Source organism: Ambystoma mexicanum, chromosome 3p (genome assembly GCF_040938575.1).
Source record: "Ambystoma mexicanum isolate Mex_15411 chromosome 3p, UKY_AmexF1_1, whole genome shotgun sequence".
NCBI classification, from domain to species: domain Eukaryota; kingdom Metazoa; phylum Chordata; class Amphibia; order Caudata; family Ambystomatidae; genus Ambystoma; species Ambystoma mexicanum.
This window is the reverse complement of record NC_090925.1, coordinates 1,164,015,404-1,164,036,956: the sequence shown is the minus strand read 5'-3', so window position 1 is coordinate 1,164,036,956 and position 21,553 is coordinate 1,164,015,404. Positions and strand designations below refer to the sequence as shown.

The 21,553-nt window shown below is 49.2% G+C and overlaps 1 protein-coding gene across 11 annotated transcripts in view; it reads right to left on the bottom strand.

Moving 5' to 3' along the window:
- Nucleotides 1-21,553, bottom strand: part of JADE2 (jade family PHD finger 2) — a 1,406,581-nt gene that overhangs the window by 314,944 nt on the left and 1,070,084 nt on the right. For all 11 annotated transcript variants that reach the window (XM_069652559.1, XM_069652560.1, XM_069652566.1 and 8 more), the window contains one exon: nt 12,743-12,860. In XM_069652559.1, coding sequence (XP_069508660.1) covers nt 12,743-12,860 — 118 coding nt within the window. The remainder of the gene's footprint in view (nt 1-12,742; nt 12,861-21,553) is intronic.

Below are 21,553 nucleotides of genomic sequence, written 5' to 3'. Positions count from 1 at the left end.
ACATATTATGAGCCCGGCGCTTCCAGTGCCGGGACCGATGGCTTTGATGAGCCTGGTGCCACCGGCGCCAGGACAAGGTCCAAAAGGTCCCAGTGGGGACCGGCTGGTGCCTAAGATAACGGTTAGGGGCCTGCTTCCAAGGACGTTGGGCTGTTCCTGACTCCTTGGAAGCAGTGATCATGACAGTCAGAGTGACTGACTATGTGATAGGTCTCTGGAGGAGAATGTCACACATGATGGCAGAGGCAAATGATAACTTGAAGGCTGGTCAAGCTGTGGTCAAAAATTGGCATGACCAGAAGGCTAACATGGTTGAGTTTACTCAAGACCAGCTTGTTCTTGTTATGGTCCCCACAAGGCAGAGGGCCTTGCAGGACAAATGGACAGGACCCTTCAAAATTGTGGGTAAACTTGGAGAGGTGAACTATCTGGTGAATTTAGGCAATCCTAACGAGGCTCCCAGAGTCTTTCACACCAACCGTTTGAAGGCTTATGTCTCTAGACCTGACATAGGAGCTTTTCTTCTAGCTTCAGCTCAGGAGGAGGAGGAGAGTGAACCTCTGCCTGATCTCCTCAGAGGCTTACCTTTAGATGAGCAAGGGGAAGGAGTTAATCTCTCTTCCAGTTTCACATCTGACCAGCAGGATGAGTGCAAGTTACTGTTGAATCAGTTTGCCTCCCTGTTCTCACTTTCACCAGGCTTGACCCCTTGGGGCCAGCATGATATACTCACTGGTGACCGTTTGCCTGTCAAAAGCAGGGGGTACAAAATGTCAGACAATGTAAGAACCTATATAAGGAATGAGGTCAACAAGATGCTTGATCTCGGGGTTATAGAGCCCTCTATTAGCCCATGGTCTAGCCCAGTTGTGCTTGTACCAAAGGCAGGGTCCAAAGAGTTGAGATTCTGCGTGGACTATAGAGCTCTAAATGCAGTCACAAAGACTGATGCCCATCCTTTGCCTAGGACAGATGAGCTGGTGGACAAACTTGGTGCAGCCAAGTACTTCAGCACATTTGACCTAACGTCAGGCTATTGGCAAATAGCCCTGACAGACAGTGGTCAAAGTGTAAGAAAAGAAGTAGTGGAACTATGTTCCCTGCTGGTCGGCCCCGCTCCTCACAAACCCCATTTCCCTGCCCCCTCCCACACAAAATCCAAACCCCCAAACACATTTGCCTGCTGTTTAAGGGAATGTCCAGTGCAGTGCACTGAAAGTGTAAGTTTTAACTTCTTCCTACACTGTTATTTTAAAATGAAACCGTTCCGGAACGGTTTCTTTTTAAAATAAAAGTATAGGAGCTGTAAAACTTATTTAAAAAAAGTAGAGGAGCACCGCTCCCGCTCACTTCGACCACTGCTGACAGACCATGCCAAGGAGAAAACTGCATTCTCCACCCCAGCTGGCCTCTACCAATTCAAGGTAATGCCTTTTGGACTAAAGAATGCACCTGCTATATTTCAGAGGATGGTCAATCAAGTTCTGAATGGGATGGAGGACTTCTGCATGGCATACTTGGATGACATTCCAGTGTTCAGCCCTACATGGAAATAACATATTGAACACCTAGACTATGTATGGCAGGGTCTGGAACAGGCCCATCTGACCATAAAGGCAAGCAAATGTCAAATTGGTCAGAGTACAGCGGTCTACCTTGGACATGGGTTAGGAGGAGGTGATATAAGGCCATTGCCTAGCAAAGTACAAACTGTACAAAACTGGGCCACCCCTACTACTCAGACCCAAGTGAGAGCCTTCTTAGGTCTCACTGTGTATTACAGGAACTTCATAGAGAACTATGGGACCATAGCTTCTCCCTTGAATGTCATTTCCTCCCCCAAGTTCCCTAAAAAGGTCAGGTGGAATGAGGAGTGCAATCAAGCCTTTGAAGGTCTGAAGAAAGCCCTTTGTCAAGCTCCAGTCCTAAGAGCTCCTGACTATCACCAACCCTTCATTGTACAAACGGATGCTTCTAATGTAGGTATAGGTGCAGTCCTTAGTCAACTGGATGAGAAAGGTAGGGAACACCCCATTTGTTTCATCAGCAGGAAGTTAAAGGATCCTGAGACAAGGTGGGCAACAATAGAACGTGAATGTTTTGCTATTGTGTGGTCACTGAAGAGGTTTAGACCATACTTGTATGGATCTACCTTCATCATTCAGACTGACCACCAACCCTTGAGATGGCTGATGCAAATGAAAGGGGAAAACCCAAAGTTACTCAGATGGTAAATCTGCCTGCAAGGATTTGATTTTTCCATTGAGCACAGAGCAGGAAGTCACCACCAAAATGCTGATGGTCTCTCTAGGATGTTTGTAACCGACTAAAGATACGAGAACCATCCAGGAGTGGATTAAATCCTCCTGTCCCTTAGTCTGGGGGGCGAGTGTTAGGGAGAATTCTCATTCAATGGCTAATTTCCCTTACCTAGTGAGTCCCTCAGCAGCTTTGCTGGATTTCTGGAGTTATTTTTTTTCCACTTGGTAAGAGTGTGAGCTTTTCCCGCATTCTTACCCATGTTTTGCCATGTGTAGTTCACCTGTTTTTGTGATTGTGGGCTCTGGAGTACACCACTTCAGTAGCCCCCTTCTTTTGTGTGTTACACAGCACCTTCAGTGCAGTGAAACAGGGTTGTCTTTGAGACTTCCCACCGACTCCATTTCTGGGGCTGACTACTGTCCCCCAGAAAAGGGTAAAGTTGCCATTAACTTTACTTAGTCATTTAACCACAGATCCAGTACACCCCATCTTACATGGAGTAATGGAAAGGGTTAATCCTTGGCCCTTTTTATCTGTACCTCCTAGAGCATTGTTTCGCTCTTTTAACATTTAGACTTGGCTGGTGGCAGTGGTATCTACCCTAACTTTTCTACCATGGATATACTATATAAACGTCGTATTGTTGTAGACTATTATATTAGCCTCAAACTTAAACCCGTTTGACCAAATACTTTTTCTTTTGGCTCCAGTCGTGTTTATTCGCCATTTCCTTTTGTTAAAGTCCTTCTTGTGTTTTACTTTGCATGGCAAACCAGGTTTGCTTTCTTTGTTCACTGTCTTTTGGCGGGTTTCTGCCAAGAAGCCCTCCTCTAGGCACCTGGGTGTCTAGGTGGGCCGAATGTGAGGGAGGGGTGTAGTCACCCCCTACACAGGCTATCCTATGAAACCCAAGTCGCACTTTGCCATGATTGGCGGAGGTGGTTGGCCAGGCTGGACAACCCCCCTGCTGCATGATTGACAGACAGGCTGTGTAAATGGGGGATTTTCGTATAAAAGGCAGGACTCTTGGGATAGAAGTCAGAGTCGCCGCTGGAACTACAAGGAACCGAGGAGAAGCGGAGAAGAAGTCGGCTGCTGCAACTATCCCGTCCCGGTGAAGCCCTGCTGCAGTCCTGAGCTATCTACCCTTCCACGACCAGAGAAGATCCACTTCTGGAGTCTTCTTCCCTTGAGCTTGGTGGGGATAACCAGCTCATCTTCTACAGCCAGAGGATCCTCTTTGTGGTCAAAGTCGCTGCATACTGCTGTAGTGGTCCGGATAGCCATCTGAAGAGCCTCTCCTGTTTTTAAGAAGCGCACCTTTTATTCACTGTCGCTGCTGCTGGCTTCATCCCTGTGTGGTGCAGACCCCTCCAGATGTCCTCCTTCTTGCCGAAGCTCCAGGAACCGTGGGTCTGCAGGAAACTACCAGGAACAACTGCCGTGGCACCAGCTTCCTCATTGAATAAGGTACTGTGTTCTGCTTGAGGAAATCGGGTGAATCCCTTTTTCTCCTCCTACAAGGCTTGTCCTTATCTTCCCTCCTTCTTATAACTTTTGCTTCCTCCATTGACAATATCTAAATACTCCTGGCTACGTTGAACCGTGAACTGTCCGACTGTGTGATCCTCGACAACAGGAACCCGGTTCCACTTGACACTGGCTCCGGCTTATTGACTCTTGAATTTCTGCCTATGAGTGTTCTCTGATTCTGTCTGCCTTCACAAAAGTATTGCCTATGATTTTTGTCCCCAACTCTCTCTGGGTATCTCAGGTGCTAAGTGTGTTTTTGCCCCGGTAACATTTCTTTAGTAAGACCGAACTGTCATTACTGTCAAAAAGTGATCGCAAATGTATTCCCGGTAACGTTTTTTGTTTCAAAACACTGGTCCGCTAAAACATAGGGTACTTGCCTTGAAGTTATACCGTACAAAGTGAATTGGTTGGTTGTAGTGTATTTTACGTGTGGTTTTGAATAGAAATGTTGTGTTTATAACAAAAGGTTTAAAAATAAATGTACTTATATTTTTACCTGAAACCTTGAGTCAGTGTTTGCTTGAGTCACAGTAATTGTGATCCCTTTGTGTAATCTCTGCTACTGCTCATATACTCTTGAGATAAGCCTGGCTGCTCCGCTACTGCTACCACTTTGACATAGTAGTACAGGCTTGTACCAAAGGTAAAACTTGTATTACCACCTGTAGTTTTAATTGTGTGTAGTGGTCCCTAAGGGCACTGCACAGGATTCTGCCTAACAGAGACGTTTCACCAGAAAAAAACCTTCTTCCCCTTTAAATTTAGAGGCGCGCAGGGGTGCAGCCCTGGGAGCATTCGCTGCCCTGACTCTGCCCTCCGGCGCCACACCTCACTCCCCATAGACGAGTCGACAATAGATTAACATTGCCTAATGACACCAGTTTTATTAGGGGGAGGATGGTGGGACGTATGGAGGAAAGGGGACTATGGACTAAGAGTACGTTAGTCACTACGGTGAGTAACTTATAATTACTCTTACGTCCCGTCCCCTTTCCTCCACACTTTATGGGTGATTACAACTGATTGTAGCCCCATGGTGGAGAGGAGACCCTCCTTAAGCAAATAGGTTCCTGAGAACCGCCTGTCCGAAAGCCGCATAGGATCTAGAGCCAGCACCCAGACAGTAATGCTTGCAGAAAGCCGAGGGAGAGGCCCAAGTGGCCGCCCTGCTTATGACTTGCCAAGGGACATGGCACTGGAATGCGATGGCCGTTGCCTTGGCCCTGACTGCGTGGGCATGCATGTTGGCCGGGAGCGGCTTATGCTGGCCCTCATACGCTTCTTTGATGGCATAGACCATCCAGCGGGATATGGAAGCCTTAGAGGCCAGATAGCCTGGCATCGAGCCGCCGAAAGTGACAAACTGGGTGTCCGACCTGCAGAAGCCCTTGGTTCTGTCCAAGTAGAACTTTAGGGCACAACTGACATCCAGACAGTGCAGCACTCTCTGTGCTTCGTCCTTGGGATCGGGAAAGAACGTAGGAAGAACTATTTCCTCGTTCAAGTGAAATGCCGATGGAACCTTGGCCAGAAATGCCAGGTGCGTCCGCATGACTACCTTTTCACTGAGAAAGGTGGTATATTGTTCAGAAACGACCACCGCCTGAATCTCGCTGACTCTGTGAGCCGAGGTAAAACCGACTAGTAAGGCCGTCTAGATGGTGACCAGCCTAATGTCCACGGACTCCATTGGCTCGAATGGCTTGTGCGCCAGGGCACCCATGACTATATTAAGGTCCCACACAGGGTGCAGTCTCTTGATGGGCGGGCAGAGCATAGCAAGGCCAGTCAGGTGTTTGACAATAGGGTTGGAGGAGGAAAAGATGCCTTCCTCCGAGTTCCTGTAAGCCCCAATGGCTGCGAGGTATGTACGGCAGGTGTCGACCTGTACGCCAGAATGAGCGAGGTGCGCCGAAATGGAGAGCACGTTGTCCAAATTGCAGGCCAAGGGGTCAATTCCCTTGGAGTCTGCCCAGTGGCCAAACCTGATCCATTTGCTCTTGTACTGGGTCCTGGTGGCTTTGCTCCTGGCGCCCTGTATGATTTCCAGATTGGCTTGTTAGAGGCTAAAGTGCTGAAGCGTTACCTGCTCAGGTACCACGCTGTGAGGGCTAGTTTCCCTGGCGAGGGGTGAATGATTCTGCCCCCCTGCTGTGCCAGAAGATGTGCTGGGCCTGTCGGGAGGTGTATCGAGGCCCTTCCGAGAGGCTGAGGAGCTCCAAAAACCATGGTCTGGACGGCCACCATGGAGCAATCAGAATGAGGAGGAGTGCGTGCGACTCCTTGATCTTGCAAATTACCCTGTGGATCAGGGGAGTGGGCGGAAAGGCGTAGGCCTTCATGCTGGTCCACTGGAGGTGAAATGAGTCACCCAGAGAGCCGGAGCCCTGACCCTGCCAGGATGCAAACTGGGGGCACTTCTTGTTGTGCTAGGTGGCAAAGAGATCCACTTGGGGGTGACCCCACTTGTTGAAAATCTCCTAAATAACCAGGTTGTTTAGCTGCCGCTCGTAATTGTCCGCTCCCAACCTGCTGACCCTGTACGCCTCCAGGTTGGATTCCCCCGGGAGGTGGACTGCTGAGAGGTACATTTTGTTTTCCAAGGCCCATTCCCACATGCTGATCGCCAGTTTGCACAGAAGAGGGGATCTGGTGCCTCCCTGCTTGTTGACGTAGTACATGCTGGTTGAGTTGTCTGTCTGGATGAGGACAGCCTTGCCCTTGAAAAGTGGTAGGAATGCTCTGAGCGCTAGCCAGATGGCGTTCAGCTCCAACCAACTGATGTGGTATTCCTGCTCCTGTCGATTCCAGGTGCTGTGGACCGAGAGATCGCCCAGGGTGGCTGCCCAGCCCTCGAGCGAGGAGTCTGTGGTGATGGTGGCCTACGGAGAGGGCAGCCGGAAGGGCTTGCCCATCCGTAGGTTGCAGTCCATGGTGCACCAAGTTAGGTCCGGGTGGAGAGATGGAGGAACGTGAATCATCTCGGATTGCGAGCCCGGCTCCTGACTCCATGAGGCCGCGAAGTGCAGCTGAATCCTTCTCATCCTTAGTCTCGTGTGTGGCACGGCTGACAGAACTGCCGCTAGTAGACCCAGGAGATGTTGGTACCACCATGCCGAGGTCACCTCTCTGCTGAGGAAGTGGGCGGTGGCCCTCTTGCTGGCCAAGATCTTGTCCTCCGACGGGAAAACCCTCTCAGAGCCTGTGTCCCAAATGAGTCACAGGAATGTCAGGGTCTGCGTAGGGAGCAGTTGTGACTTCTTGAAGTTGAACGAGAAGCCCAGGTTGTGCAGAGTGTTCATAAGGGCATGGGAAGAGTGGTGAACCGCTTCCGGAGATTTATCCCTGACGAGCCAGTCGTCGAGGTATGCGTAAATGTGGAGGACCTGCGCTCTGAGGAGGGCCGCTACAGCGTTCATGAGTCTGGTAAAGACCCTGGGGGCCAAGTTGAGGCCAAACGGGAGGACTTTGTATAGACCCGGGGGGCCAAGTTGAGGCCCAACGGGAGGACTTTGTATTCCAAAGTAGCCCATGATCCTGAACCGTAGGAACGAACGATGGGGCTGCCAAATCGGGACATGTAGGTACGCATCCTTCAGGTACAGGGAGCACATCCAGTCTCCCTTGTCCAGTGTCTCCGTTATAAAAGCTAGCGTAACCATCTTGAATTTTTGCAGGGGTAAGGAGAGGTTGAGGGTGGAAAGGTCCAGCACAACTCTCAGGCCCGCCTGGTTCTTCTTCTGAATGGCGAAAATCCTGGAGTAGAAGCCAAAGCCTCGCTGGGAGGCTGGTACTTCCTCCACTGCCTGCCTCTCTACGAGCGACCGGATCTCTGCCAAAAGAGTTGCTGTCCCAATCTGTGGGAGTGAAGTGGAGGAAGGAGGAGATGCTGGGATGGGAAGGCAGTACCCTGTCGATACTACAGAGAGGATTCAGGGGTCCGCGAAATTCTGGTGCCAGAATTGTGCATGGAGAGCAAGCCTGCCCCCCATCGGAATCGCGTGGACCCGAAGGGGTGTGTCATGCCTTCTTTCCCTCTGAGGTTTAGGCTGAGGAGGGGGACTGGAAAAAGCCCTTACTCCCCCCCTTTTTGTTGTTTGCGCCGATTCTGAGACAGTGAGCGGTCCAACTGCCTGGAAGCTGCGGAACCCTCCATATGTACGTTCCTTCTCCAAGCGCTGCTGAGATTGGGTGTACGATTTGGGCGTGGTCTTTGTAAGAATGGGTAAAGACTTTGCAATTTGTGAGCTGTTCTTTTTGTCCAGCTCTTTGTCCGTAGAGGAGTGGAGCAGCCCCCCCCCCTTGAACGGTAGTTCTAGAATGCGCTCCTGGACATCTGGGTTGAATTTCGTTGCCCGGAGCCAGGCTGTTCTCCTCATGTCCATGGCAATGCAGATGGCACGGCCTGAGGTATCCATTTGCGCCACTGTGGATTCCATGAGGTCATGCGCCATGAGCTTGGCCTCCGCTAGCCCTGCCTTAAAGCTTGATTGGCATTGGGTGCAGAGTTTCGGGAGGGTCCGCAATTTCCCGCCATAACCGTTGGTTGGCGGCAGCCAGCATGACATCTGCGTTGGCCTGATGCAGGTGCAAGGAGGCGTTGGAGTAGATCTTCTTGCCGTACGCTTCCAAGATCATCTCCTCCTTGCCTAGCAGCGCTGCAGAGGAGGAGGCTGAGGACGACTGAGACTTGGAGTAAAGTGATGCCGCAGCGATCACTGAGGAGTGTGGTTGAGGATGGGTCAAGAGCAAGAGTGTGTTCCACTCCATCTGCCTGTACTTGGCGTCCAGGCGTCGGTTGACTGGCTGAACTGAGTGGGGTTTGAGCCAACCCTTCTTGGCCATGGAGACTACATCGGTTTGCAGTGGAATCCCTGTGTTGGCAGAGGGGCGTCTTGTAAGGACTTCAGCCAGAACCCCCTCTGCCGGCTGTTCGACCTCTGGCTGGGGGAGGCCCAGGTACTCTGCCAGGCCAAGACGTTCATGGAAGGCCCTGGCTGAGGATGGCATGTCCGGATCCTCTTCCTCGTCCTTATTCTGCGGATCTGGAGGATCTTGTGGAGGAGGAGGGGTAGATGGCGTCGGAGGCTGGGGTACAGGGACTGCAGCCGGAGGCCGAGGAGGCGGTGGAGGTTGCGGAGTTGGCTGTGCAGCCGGAGGAGGCAGGTGCAGCGGGGCCTGGGGGCCCAATGGAGGCGTCTGTGGTGCCGTTAGCATGGCGGGGAGGACTTCCCTGACTGCATCCTTGATTATAACCCCCATCATGAGGCCGAGAAACTTCTTGAAGAGCACCTCCTCGCTAGCCCAAGAGGTGGCAGGGGGTACCAATGGGGTAGCAGGGTTCTGCTGGAGCCGCTGTGCACCCTGTCCATATGGACGCACGGGAAAGTTGCCCTGCGCAAATGAAGGGTAGACTGTAGGCCACGTACCTGGTTGAGACCAGTCCCACCTTGACACTCGTTCTTTGCTGAATTCGTGGAAGGGGGTCGGACGGGTGCCTCTTTCTGGTGCGGCGGCCATTTTGTCGAGCTGCCTGCCATGTGCCTGCGATGTGCTGCCCAGCCCGCTGGGCCCGGCCTCGTCCAAGACTCTGTTGTGTGGATCGCGAGGCCTGCCCTGCTCCTCGGGTCTCGGCCCGTTAGGTATGGCACCCTCGACCCAGGGGTCGGTAGAGCTGCGTTTAGGTGCTCCCTCCGACGTATTGCCGGTGGTAGGGCATATCAACTGGGATGTATTGCCGATGTTAGGGCGTAGCCCCTCGGCCATTGTGCCAGTAAAAGTGTGTAGCCCCTCGGGTGTAGACCCGGTACAAGAACCTTCTGATCCCTCAACACTGTGTCCGGGAGTATCCAAGGACCCCTCGACCCAAAGGCCGGTAGCTGGAGCAGCTCTGTAGAAGGACCTGGCCGGTCCCTCCCGCATGGGAGAGTCCCTGGGAAGGAGTCTCCGTTGCGGGGTGCGCTGGAAAATATCGGCCCTACCTGGGGCCTGATTTATTGGTTCACAAAGTTCTTGGGATCCTCTGGAGGTGACCTCTGGAAGAGCTCCCTCCACCTGGCTACTATGTTCTTCAGCACCTTCGAGGACAGCGAGTCACACGCCGAACATGATTGCCAACCGCAGTGGGCGTGGGGGTCTGAAGTTGGGAAGAGCCCGTTGCAGGATGGACACCTGCTGAACCCTGTAGAAGTCGACATGCGCCGGGGAGGAGCGTGCCGCCTGAGGACCGAGTACATGAATGATAGAAAAGACAAAAAAGATAAAGAGAAGTATCTGCGCGTGGAATTACATGGCCGAAGCCAAACCCAGGAACGCTGGTGAATTCGGCCCGTTCCCGATAACGCAGAAAAGAGGACTCGGGTGTGGCGCCGGTGGGCGAAGTCAGAGCAGTGCATGCTCCCTGGGCCGCACCTCCACGTGCCTCTAAATTTAAAGGGGAAGAAGGTTTTTCTGGTGAAAAAGGTTCCGGCTCCCGTCCCTTGGAAGGAACGCCCTAACAGTATGGAGGAAAGGGGACGGGACGTAAGAGTATGTATTGTATACATTTAATGCTGATTTACACTCTTTAAATAATCTCAGATGTATTAAAGAATGCAAAACAAACCCTGTGACATATCCACAAAATCGGGCCAGAAATGGCACACATGGAGAGCTTTTTGGTTTTGGTGCATTTTGGTGCAATAACCACCAAAACATCGCCAACCCCATTGCTACAAAAAAGAGAGAGAGTAGAGGGTGCCAGAAAGTTTACTTTGCGGCTGGCTTGACAACTGTTAATGCTGTGCCATAATCGTCCGACACATATTTCCTGTGCCCTTACGTCAATGTAATCTAATAGTTTTAGGAATACAAGATTGGCGTGACGCGCTCTGCCCATAGATGGTGATGATTCAAAATTACTGATAGTTTATCATAAATGCAACAATTGCATTTATGATATACTAGTCGTAATTTATGGGCAGAGTGCGTCACGCCAATCGTGTATTCTTAAAACTGTTTAACTTGTAGGTGCTTATGGGAGCACTCACTTTGTGATTTTGGTGACAGAGCCGGCCACAACCTAAGGTATCAGTGATCATAGCACACTTTTTAGGGACCAATACCCATACTTTCACACTTACTGTAATCTAATAGTGGTTTGTTTAACTAATGTTCTCCCAAGTTCTGCACCATGTCATGTGACTGTGCCACTTTCACAGCTTTGATGGAATAGTGATCTTTCTTTTCGCAGCCATGTTGGGCTACATGTAGGTTTCCCTTTCTGGATACTGTTATCAAACAAGTGATTTTATTTCGGAGAGGCGTTGTTGTCAGTGGTACTGAACTTCTCCAATCTCAATGTGATTTCTTATGCGGACATCTGTAATTTGTAGTTCATTGGAGAGGTGCAGGGCCACTGACAAATGTTTTCTTATGCTTACAACCTGTTTCCATTTATATTACATGTTTCCATTGTTTTTATTTTTTTTGTTTTTTGTTTTAGAGGAGCAGTACCACTAACAACATAGAGCTGTTCTCATAAGAAAGCTCAATGGTCTATGTATTACTGAGTGTTGTGTCCAATACTCTGTTAAACTTTTGGCGATATGTATTCTGATTATATAAATAAATAAAATAAAAAAATAAAAGAAATCTCAATGGGATTTCTTATGAGGACATCTGTATATTACCAGTGGTACTGCACCTTTGCAATAAAAGTAATTGTGAGGGCATCTACAGGCTGTAGCTCATTGGATAGGTGCTGTACCACTCAGGAGTCCTTGTAAGAAATCGCATTGAGATCAAAACTACAGTATAGGATAACTACGACCAAAGGCTGCAATTATATACATACAACCAACAGATGTCATGCCCCACTGCACTGTTGCTCCCCCCCTTGTGCTGTCCGTTCCTCCCTCCCTTGTGCTGTCCCTCCTCCTCCTTTGCGCTATGCCTCCTCCCTCCCTTGTGCTGTTGCTTCTTCTCCCTTGCACTGTCCCTCCTCCCTCCCTTGCACTGTCCCTCGTCACCCACTTGTGCTTGCCCTACTTCCCTATTGCACTGTCCCTTTTGCGTTTTCCCTCCCCCCTTTGCACTGTGCCTCCTCCCATTCCACTCTCCCTACTCCCCCCTTGCGCTGTAGCTCCCCCTTTGCACTGTTGCTCCTTTCCCAATCAGCACCCCTTGTGCTGTTGCTCCGCCCTCTTTCCCTGTCGCTGCTTCCCTCCATTTGCATGGTCATTCCTTCCTTCAAATGTTGTACAATGCTCCTGTGTACTGTTGCTGGTCTACCTTTCAACTATGGGATTTTTATATTCTTCCTCGTGTTGCCATTTGTTTCGTATTCCTCCCCCCACAGTACTTCTCTCATCCCTGGTGCTGCCCTTCATTCCCTCCCATGCTGCCATTTCCTCTTTTCTGTGCTGTCATTCCTAATTCCTTCCTTCCCTCCATGTTAAATGCCAAATGCAATAAGCAAACTACAAAAACCCAAACTATTGGCTTTGCCGATGCCTTTTTAACACATTACCAGGGCAGCAGCAATATGTCCGAGGAGCGCTTAGGAGAAGAGAATGTGCCACCAAAATGAAGCAATATAAGGAACATGAAAGAACAATGATAAACCCTGGCACACCATAAACGTGAGTAGTGGAGGACGTTGTTCAGTGATAGTATAAATAATGATATGTGGTGCTAAGCAATTAAGCACATGATCACAAAAGGTAAACATGCCTATCGGTGGATAGAACTTTTCCAGCAAAAAAGTTGGCTTCTTCCCACTTTTGCTTCTCCTTCATCTCATATCAAAATACATTTTGAAACTATTGCGCTATTATTCAAACGTGTTTCTATTATCTTTGCAAGAAATGTAAAAATGTTCTAAGAATGTATATGCCCTCATTTTAGTCTAAGTGCATAACAAAATAAAATTACTGGTTTGCAAACATTGTTTTACAGGGCCTACCTTGACAAAGATCCTTTTCAATTATTTTCATCTGAAGTTTAAAGATCTGTTCTTGAAATTTGCAGACTGAGTGTTTCATTTTTTCACGCCTTGTCACCATATAGCACAGATTCCGAACCTATTAAAATGTAATAGATGTAAGTTAGAATGATCAGAATGGGGCAATTTGCCCACTGGCCCATATAAGAATCTTCTAAGTAGACTGTGCTGCTATGAAGAGGCTTTTCTTAAACATAAATAAACTTTATTAAATAGCATTTCAATTACCATGAAAGATGATGTCTTTTTTTAAGCTGTCATTCCAGGTTACTGTATCTGCTTTTTGGCTCTATGTACCTTTCACACTCTTCTCCTTGATTTATACAGGTTCTGGCTCATTCCTGCTGTACATGCTGACAACTAAACGGATTTTCTTGATGCTTTTTGGTAAATTCGTTTAACATACAATTTTGTTTTGGGGTAAATACTGTAAGAATGACTGTGCTAATACTCTGGTTTGTTTTGTTATTATGCTTTAAGGTATGTACTGATAATCGTTACACTTTGAGAAAATGAAATACAATTTACATAAACAAAGGAAACCGTATACTCTCCAGGCTATAACTTGGCTTAGAGGCCAAGAGTCCAGAGACCTAAGAAAAATACTAAAAGACAAAATGCATGTCTCACTGCAGGCGGAGATCACATTCAGTGCTTCTGCAGTTCTGTGGAATGTGTTCGAAAAACTGTCAGAATCACATTTTGCCACTTTTTAAAAACATTATTTTACTACAGAACAGAGTGGTCCACGTAGCCGCCTTGCCAATAACTTCCCAGGAAGCGTGTCTCTGATAGGCGACCATCGTAGCCTTGGCCCTGACTGCATGGGCACGAATCCCAGTGGGGACAGTCTTTCCCATGTCAACGTAAGCCTCCGAAATGCCCTGGACCATCCAACAGGCTCTGGAGGCCTTTGAAGCTTGGGTGCCGGGAGCCGAGTCCCCGAAGGTGACAAACAACACCTCTGATTTCCGGAAAGATCTCGTCCGGGAGAGGTAGAACTTAAGCACCCTTCTCAAATCCAAGGAGTGCAATGCTCTTTCAGCCTCCAACTGCAGGTTCAGAAAGAACATCAGTAGGCAGATTTCCTGATTCAAGAGGAATGGAGACACCACCTTGGGCAAGAAGTTTGGATGAGTGTGCAAGATGACCTTGTCATTGTGGAAGGTGAAGGGCTCGCAAGACAACAGCGCCTGCAGCTTACTGACTCTGCACACAGATGTAAGCGCCACCAAAAGGACCACCTTGAGCATCACCACTCTGATGTCCACTGATGCCATTGGCTCAAAAGATTTACAGGGTGAGGCCTATGCACTGGAGAAAATAGCCTGGACAAGCCCTTGAGGTGGGCCTTAACCAACCGGGTTGGCTGCTTAAAAAATGTGATCCGGTGAGTTCTTGTAGGCCCCCATGGCCGCCAAATTGGTGTGACAGGTATCAACCTGGATGCCGTACAGAGCCAGGTGTGCGGAAAAAGGCAGCACACTGTGCAGGGAGAAAGTGAGGGGGTCCAGCCCCTTGTGGCGAGCCCAGTGGCAGAACCTGGTCCACTTACTCTTGTGGTAAGAGCGTGTGGATGGCCTCCTGTATGATCTCCCAATTGCCGTCTGTGGAGTGGGGAAGTCTCTGCTGATCAGGAGCCAGGCCAAGAGGGCCAGCCTGGCCGGGTCCTCCACCACCGAGCCCTGCTGCGTAATGAAGCCCCTGCTGGGGAATCAGAAGATGGATAGGCCCCTGGAAGTATAACTGCAGCAGGTCCGAGACCCACGCCCCCGACGGCCAGTGGGGGGCAATCAGGATGAGGCTGCAGCCCACCGAGTCCTGGCATTTGAGGAGGGTCCGCTGAAGCAATGAGAAGGAGGAAACGCATAGCACCTGCGGCCGTGCCAGCAGAGCTGGAACGCGTCCCACAGAGATCCCTGACCCCGTCCCACCCATGAAACGAAGAGGGGGCACTTGGAATTCAGAGGAGATTCGAATAAGCCCAGACCCGGAAACCCCCATTTCTGGAAGAGGGACAACAAACAGTTGATGTGTAGCTCCCATTCATAAGCGTTCAACCCATGCGTCTGAGCGTGTTCGCTTCCACATTGTTGTCCCCCGGGGGATAGACAGCAGAGATCCATATCCCCTCCGAAAGGTCCCACTGCCAGATGGACACCACATCCATGCATAGGAGGGGAGAGTGGGTCCAGCCTTCTTATTTTTTAAACTTCTTTTTATGAATTTTTATGAAACATAAACAGACACTTGTCATACAGGCACATATCTCTTCATTAACCCCCTCCCACTACTCCTTGCATCAGTGAAGAAAACAGCCCCAGGCCAACATTTCTAGAGTGTAACAATCCCTCTTGCCCATTCCTCCCCTCCCCACGTCGTGTCTCCCTCCCCTCAATGGCCCCTTTGGATTACAACAGCAACAACCCGCCTACCCTTCAAAGGGGGTGCAAATCCGGGTTCAGATCCAGTTTATCCCACATCTCATGCAACACTGTATAGCGAGCCTCCTGACTCAGCCGAGCACTCGCATCCATTTCAGCTCTCACCCATTTACGCCAGCACCTACGCCAGTCTACCATCCTGAGGCCATCATGGGCCTTCCAGGCAATCGCTACAGTTCTTCTGGCCAGTAATAGCCTCAGCGCCAGGGCTCTAGCCAACCCCTTCCTGCCCTTCCCCACAGGGATTAACCAAAGCAAGCAGTGTTTGATTGCAGTTTGCATGTGTAGATCAACCAATCTAGTCGACTCCGAACAGATGTCACCCCAGAAACCCATCACCCACTGTTAGGGAGAATTCTCTGTAAAGGCTAATTTCCCAAACCTAGTGAGTCCCCCAGCAGCTTTGCTGGATTTATTTTTTTCTCCTGCTAAGAGTGAGACTCTTTTACTCCCACTCTTAGACATGATTTGAGGTGTTCCTTTGTCTTTTCATGTGTTTTATGGGCTATGGGGTCTTTTACTCCACAGGGTCTCATGTGTTTTTGATGTGGGTTACACAACACCCTCCGTGCCGTAACCCAGGGGTGTCGTAGCGACCCCCAAACATAGACTCCATACCCTGGGATTGACTACTGTCTCCGAGGGCATGTAAAGTCACCATTGGCTTTACTAGTCCCAAATTATGAACAGAAACCAGTACAAACCATCATATTGTGGACGTACTGGTCGGGGCAATTCGATTGCCCTGGGGTCTGTTGTTCGAGGGGGCACGTCTCCATCCCCCCTGATCGAGTTTTGGCTGGTGGCAGTGGATACTACTTTTTATATTCGACCGCGAATATATCTCTATGGGATTTTCCCATTGTTCGAGGCTACCAACTTTAATTATTTAATTCCTATAGCCTCGAACATACCGCCGGTTTATTTATTTAATATTAATTCACTGGTTGGTATTTTTTGCCAGAACTCGATTCTAAAATGGCGTTTGTGTTCTCTTCTGTGACTCCAACCCAAGTCGAGCCCTTTGTTCCACTTTTTGGCGGGCTTCTCCACAGAAGCCTCCAAAAGTGGTGCCACTCTGTCTGGGTACCACACAGGGGGTGGGAGGGGGTTTAGGCACCCTGGACTGAGTTGCCTCGGTTGCTCAAGTCGCACTCTTGTGTGATTGGCCCAAGTGATGAGCCGGCCGGCTCACCACTTAGCATGTTTGATTGACAGCTAGGCTGAATGAATGGGGGTTTGCTGCATAAAAGCAGGGCTTTGGGGACTGGAACTTCAGAAGTCGCCACAGGACCTAAGAATCCGAGGAGGGAGAAGCTGAGCCGACCTGCAACGACGACACCACCGGTGGAGCCCTGCTGAACCGTCCCACCACTTATCCCGACGACAGAGGAGATCTCCAGTCCGGAGAGTCTTCTTCCTTTGACTGGTGGGGATAACCAGTTTTGCCTTCTTTTCACCTTCCTGGAGCATCTCCTGGCCGCCTTGCCCGTGCCAAGCACCCCGGCAAACGGAATACCACGGCTTACCACTACCGCGAAGAGAAGGGTAGTATCTTTTAACTGAAGAACTCCGCGGCTGCTTTCTTCCCTGGCAGAGCAACGACCTTCATCTTTCCTCCACGGCGAGACCTCCTCTTCCTCTGGACGAAACCCTGACTTGCACCCGCTGCCAGGAACAACTGCCCCCGCTGGAGCTTCCTTCACACTTAAGGTAATGTGTCCCGCCTGGCTTCCCTTGCGACAGATCGTTCGGGGTGACAGTAAAGCCCAGCCTTTCTAACCTGGGCTGGCCTGGGACAACCTAGCTAACTTTTCCTGACTTTAATTTCATCTTTTGTGTGCGAACTATCTACAAGACTCTTTGGGAATACCCCCACTGTGTGAACCTGGACCCCTTCTGCTTGCTCTCTCCAAGAGTGGGCCTTGCAATTGACTTCCTTGCTCTCCAGTAGAACTCTGCCTATCCTGCCTTACTGTGGTTGTTTTAAAAGTATTGAAATTTGTGTGCTTCCATAACTCTGCCTTTTTCCCTCCCTTTTTAATAACTTATTAGAGTGCCATCTTATGTTAAGCGCTCACCTCTGTCTGAAAATAAGTGGTGTTTCTCACTAAGTAATTAGGATTGTATATATATGATAGTGACTGTGTTCTGAATTTACTTACCTCTTTGTTGCTAGTGTAATTTACAAGTGTGTCTTTAAATAAATAATTATTTACTTTTACACCAAAGCTCTGGTCATTGTTTGCTTGTGCTACTGTATCTCTGTACCTATTGTGGATACTCTATATACTGCCTAACTCTTCTTGAGGGAAGTCTGACTGCTCATCCACAGCTACCAAGTGAATCTGTGTGGTGCAGACTGCTACCAAGTGGGTTTACTGCCAAACACTTGTAGTCTTAAATCTTTTGCAGTGGTCCCTAAGGGAACTGCACAGGTTTCTGCCTAACACCCACTCGCACCCCCACCACATGTGCAAGAAGGTCCCCAACCTCCTTCCTGCATCTCCAACAGGCGTTCAGAGATAACCATTTTGTATGCTCTAGGACCCTTGCCCACTGGCTGTTAGTAAGTTGTCCCCCCATTTCCGTTTCCCATTTGGTGCGCAGCACTGCCGCCACTATATAGCGTTCTTATCGATTAGCCGCAAAGAGTTCTGCAACACCCCTCCCCCCCACTAATTGTAGAAGAATCACTTTCATCGCGTGAATTTGTGGCTTCCCTGGCAACTCTTCCCAGACTTGCCACCCCGGGCATCAGCACTGAAAATTCCAAGAAATTCAGTCGGGCCAGAGGATGGGCATCCCTGAATTCGGCATTTGTGACTGCCCTATCCTCCACATACAAAGCATCTAACGTCTCTCCTCACACCACTCGCCCCAAACCTCTTCCTCCCACCGCACCCTACTACAGCCCAAGGGGAAGAGCGACAGAAAGAGAAAGCCTTGTCCCTCACGCGCAGTCGCCCTTCACCATACTGTGATGATTGTACACACAAGCGAGGGAACATTATGCAGCTTCTGGTTCCATCCCCCAAGATCCCCCAACAAGCTACACTGCGCCATCTCTCTCTTCATCCAGCGCGGGACCCGTTCCCCATGAGGTTGGGCAAAACAGTCAACCATATGCTGGAGGATGAACGCCCAGTAGTACGCCCTAAAGTCTGGCACCACAATACCCCCCTTACCTGCTGGCAGCTGTAGCATGGCCAGGACAATTCTCGGGGTCCCGCCTTTCCAAAGCAGCTCATTTAGTATAGCGTGCAGGGAACGAAAACAGGTTGTTCCCAACACTATAGGCATGGATTGGAACACATAACAATCCCGGCAGCATGATCATTTTCGCCAGAGCTAGACATCCGAGCAGTTGAAGCATGCACGATGTACAGAAGATGGCAAGTGTTTAAGAGAGGAAGCGTATGCGTCCGCACTGTATAAAAAATATGTAAAATATGAAAAAGTAAGCAATACACTCTAAGTGTCGATAGAGGAAGATAACAGTGCTAAATCCACACTTACATAGAAATCTGAATAGGTTCCAGCGAGCGGTCCGTTGACAGAGTCAGACGAATGCAGGCGATACGTGCTAGTCAATAGTTCTACATAGAAAAAGAGTGCAAGAGAGTAAGTAGTTATAGGAAGGGTCCGGGGGACACAGGTGTCCATAGACCAAGAGCACACTTACTTTGGAATGTGTCAGTACTTCAACGGATAGATCATGGCGAACCTCATACTGAGCAAGCGGATGGGGTTCGTTCATGATGCTGCTCTTAAATACTGTCTGAGATGATGACGTCCGATCGGGCATGCGTGGTAGCCGATGGACCGCCGCGCATGCGTTCTAACGAAGCAGTAAGTAATTGGTGTGCATCATGGGTCTGACGACACGGCACAGCCGGCGTCAAACTCGTATGTAAACAAAAGAAGTTGCGCATGCGCGAGAACGACGGCATGAATGCCTGAGCAAAAAGGAACTTTGAATTGCAATTAATGCAAAGTAGATGTAGACATGAAGATATATATAGTAGAGTGATGGAAATAAGAATTAACCATCACGGGAGTTGTTAGCTAGGTAGGTAAAAGAGTGAGTCACGTGGTGGGTAGGTCAGACCGTCCTTTGTCAGTTAGTAACACAGTGAGCAAAAAAAACATTGTTCTAAAATAAATAATCTAACAATTTAGACATTAGTGTGATATTCATTTGGTGGAACTTCATGTTAAGATAAACAAGTAAATGATAATGCACATTGAGACATAAATGCGGCACATTTTTCAACAAAAAGATATATTTCAACCATTCAACAACCCAAATATGGGGTATTTTAACTATTCAATCCATATTATCACATTTTTGGAACAAACACATGTCCGCATGTCAATATAATATGCATAAGATAACTAATTTTAGCGGTTACTAATGTTGCACAATATGGCAATTGTGGTCTACCTAGATGTGAATAATATGCAGTTGTCAGATACCGAGGCTTCCTCCCCCAACTCCTCACCTGTTTCTTCCGGAATGGGTTCTGTAAGAGTAGCCTCTGATCTCTTCTGATCCCTCCTCCTTGTGGGAGTCTTGTCCTTTGGTGCTCGGGCCTTTTTATCGTACAGATAGGGTCTGTCCCCTCCGCAGGCCACCTTGGCAGAGATATTCCCTGACCGCGGGGATCCCCAGGGGGCCAGTCCTAGATTCAGGGAAAAAGCACTAAGGCAGAAAAAACCCTGTTCCCAATTGGGTTCTGCTGGGCAGCAATTAGAACTCCTCTCTTCCCGTTATGAAAGTTCCATTTGCAGCAGGCAAGGAAGTCCGTTAGACTTGAGAACAAACTCCACCGCTGATGAATGCTCAGTGTATCCAGGAGATGTGGAATATTTGAACAGGAGAATACAAGAAAGCTACTAGAGCCAGAGGTTCAGACTAAACAGAATAACAGAGAAAAAGTACTAGAAAAGGTAAGTAGGTAAAGAATAAAAGAACCCATTCAGAGCAGACCGCGAAGGCGAACAGTTAGGAAGAAAGGAAGAAGTACCGTGAAAGAAACCCACTCACCAGTTAAGAAATGCTCCTTAAGGTCTTAGTGAGTAAGGCTTCGCTCGCTAAAACAGAGTGACGGCGCCGGTTGCAATTATACCCCCGGTACCTAAAGGAAATGAAAAGACCAATAGTGCTCAAAAGAATTACCAACAGAAATAAGCATTATGAAGGCAAAGAAAAAAGTAAGCACGGCACGGCCCAGAGCAAGCCGAATACCGCGTACAGTGCAGTAGAATTCAGGCAAAGAAGAAAGCAAAAAACAACGGGAGTACAAGGCTAACACAAGAAGGGCTGAAGAGTACAGTAAGGAATCAAACAATAGGCGAAAGTAGGAAGCCGGAACGGATGAATTTCACGAGAGAATCTCCACACGAACCGAGCGCTGGTAAACCGCTACAACGCGTCGGCTTGTGGGAGGAGCCTGCCTATAAAGGTTCGGCGGCCATCTTGGGTGAGGACTGGAGCGTGATCAAAGCTTCCAGCGCTTCCACAGCCTCCAATTCCTGACAGTATACCCCCTCTTTCTCGGGGCACCCCCGGGTTTGCCCGGATGGAGTTGATGGAACTTCTGCACCAGACGCGGGGCGTGTATATGACCCACAGGTTCCCACGTCCTCTCTGCTACTGGATAGTTCTTCCAATGAACCAGATAGTACAACCGCCCTTTGCGGTAACTAGAATCCACCAGATGAGACACCTCGTATTCTTCAGGTGTTGGTTTCACACGGGCTCGTGTACGGTTCACAGGTCTCTTGAAAGGATCCTCCTTATGTTCTTTGAGAAGGGAGACATGAAAGACAGGATGTATCCTTCTGAGGTATTCTGGCATCCTGAGTTTATAAGCAACTGGATTGATTTGTTGTATGATGGAAAATGGCCCAAGGAAACGAGAGGAGAACTTCCCCCTATGAACCCACTTGGGTAGGAATCTGGTGGATAACCAGACTAATTGTCCCACCTTCCAGCTGGGATGGGCTCTCCGACCTTTGTCGGCCCATCTCTTTTGTGAAAGTTGACTTGCTTGGTGTGCCTCCTTAGCGAGTTTGTGAGCTTCTTGCAAGTCATGTAGAATCGTATCCAGAGTTGGAATTTTGGTTGAAGGCGGACTGAGCCCGGGCAGGTGTTGAGGATGGTAGCCATAGGTACAATAGAAAGGACTCATCTGGATCGAGGTGTGAAGAGAGTTGTTGTAGGCGAATTCCGCTTGCGGGAGGAAGCGATACCATTCTTCCTGCTGGGGACTACAAAAACACCTGAGATACTGCTCCAGATTGGCATTGAGTCTCTCCGTTT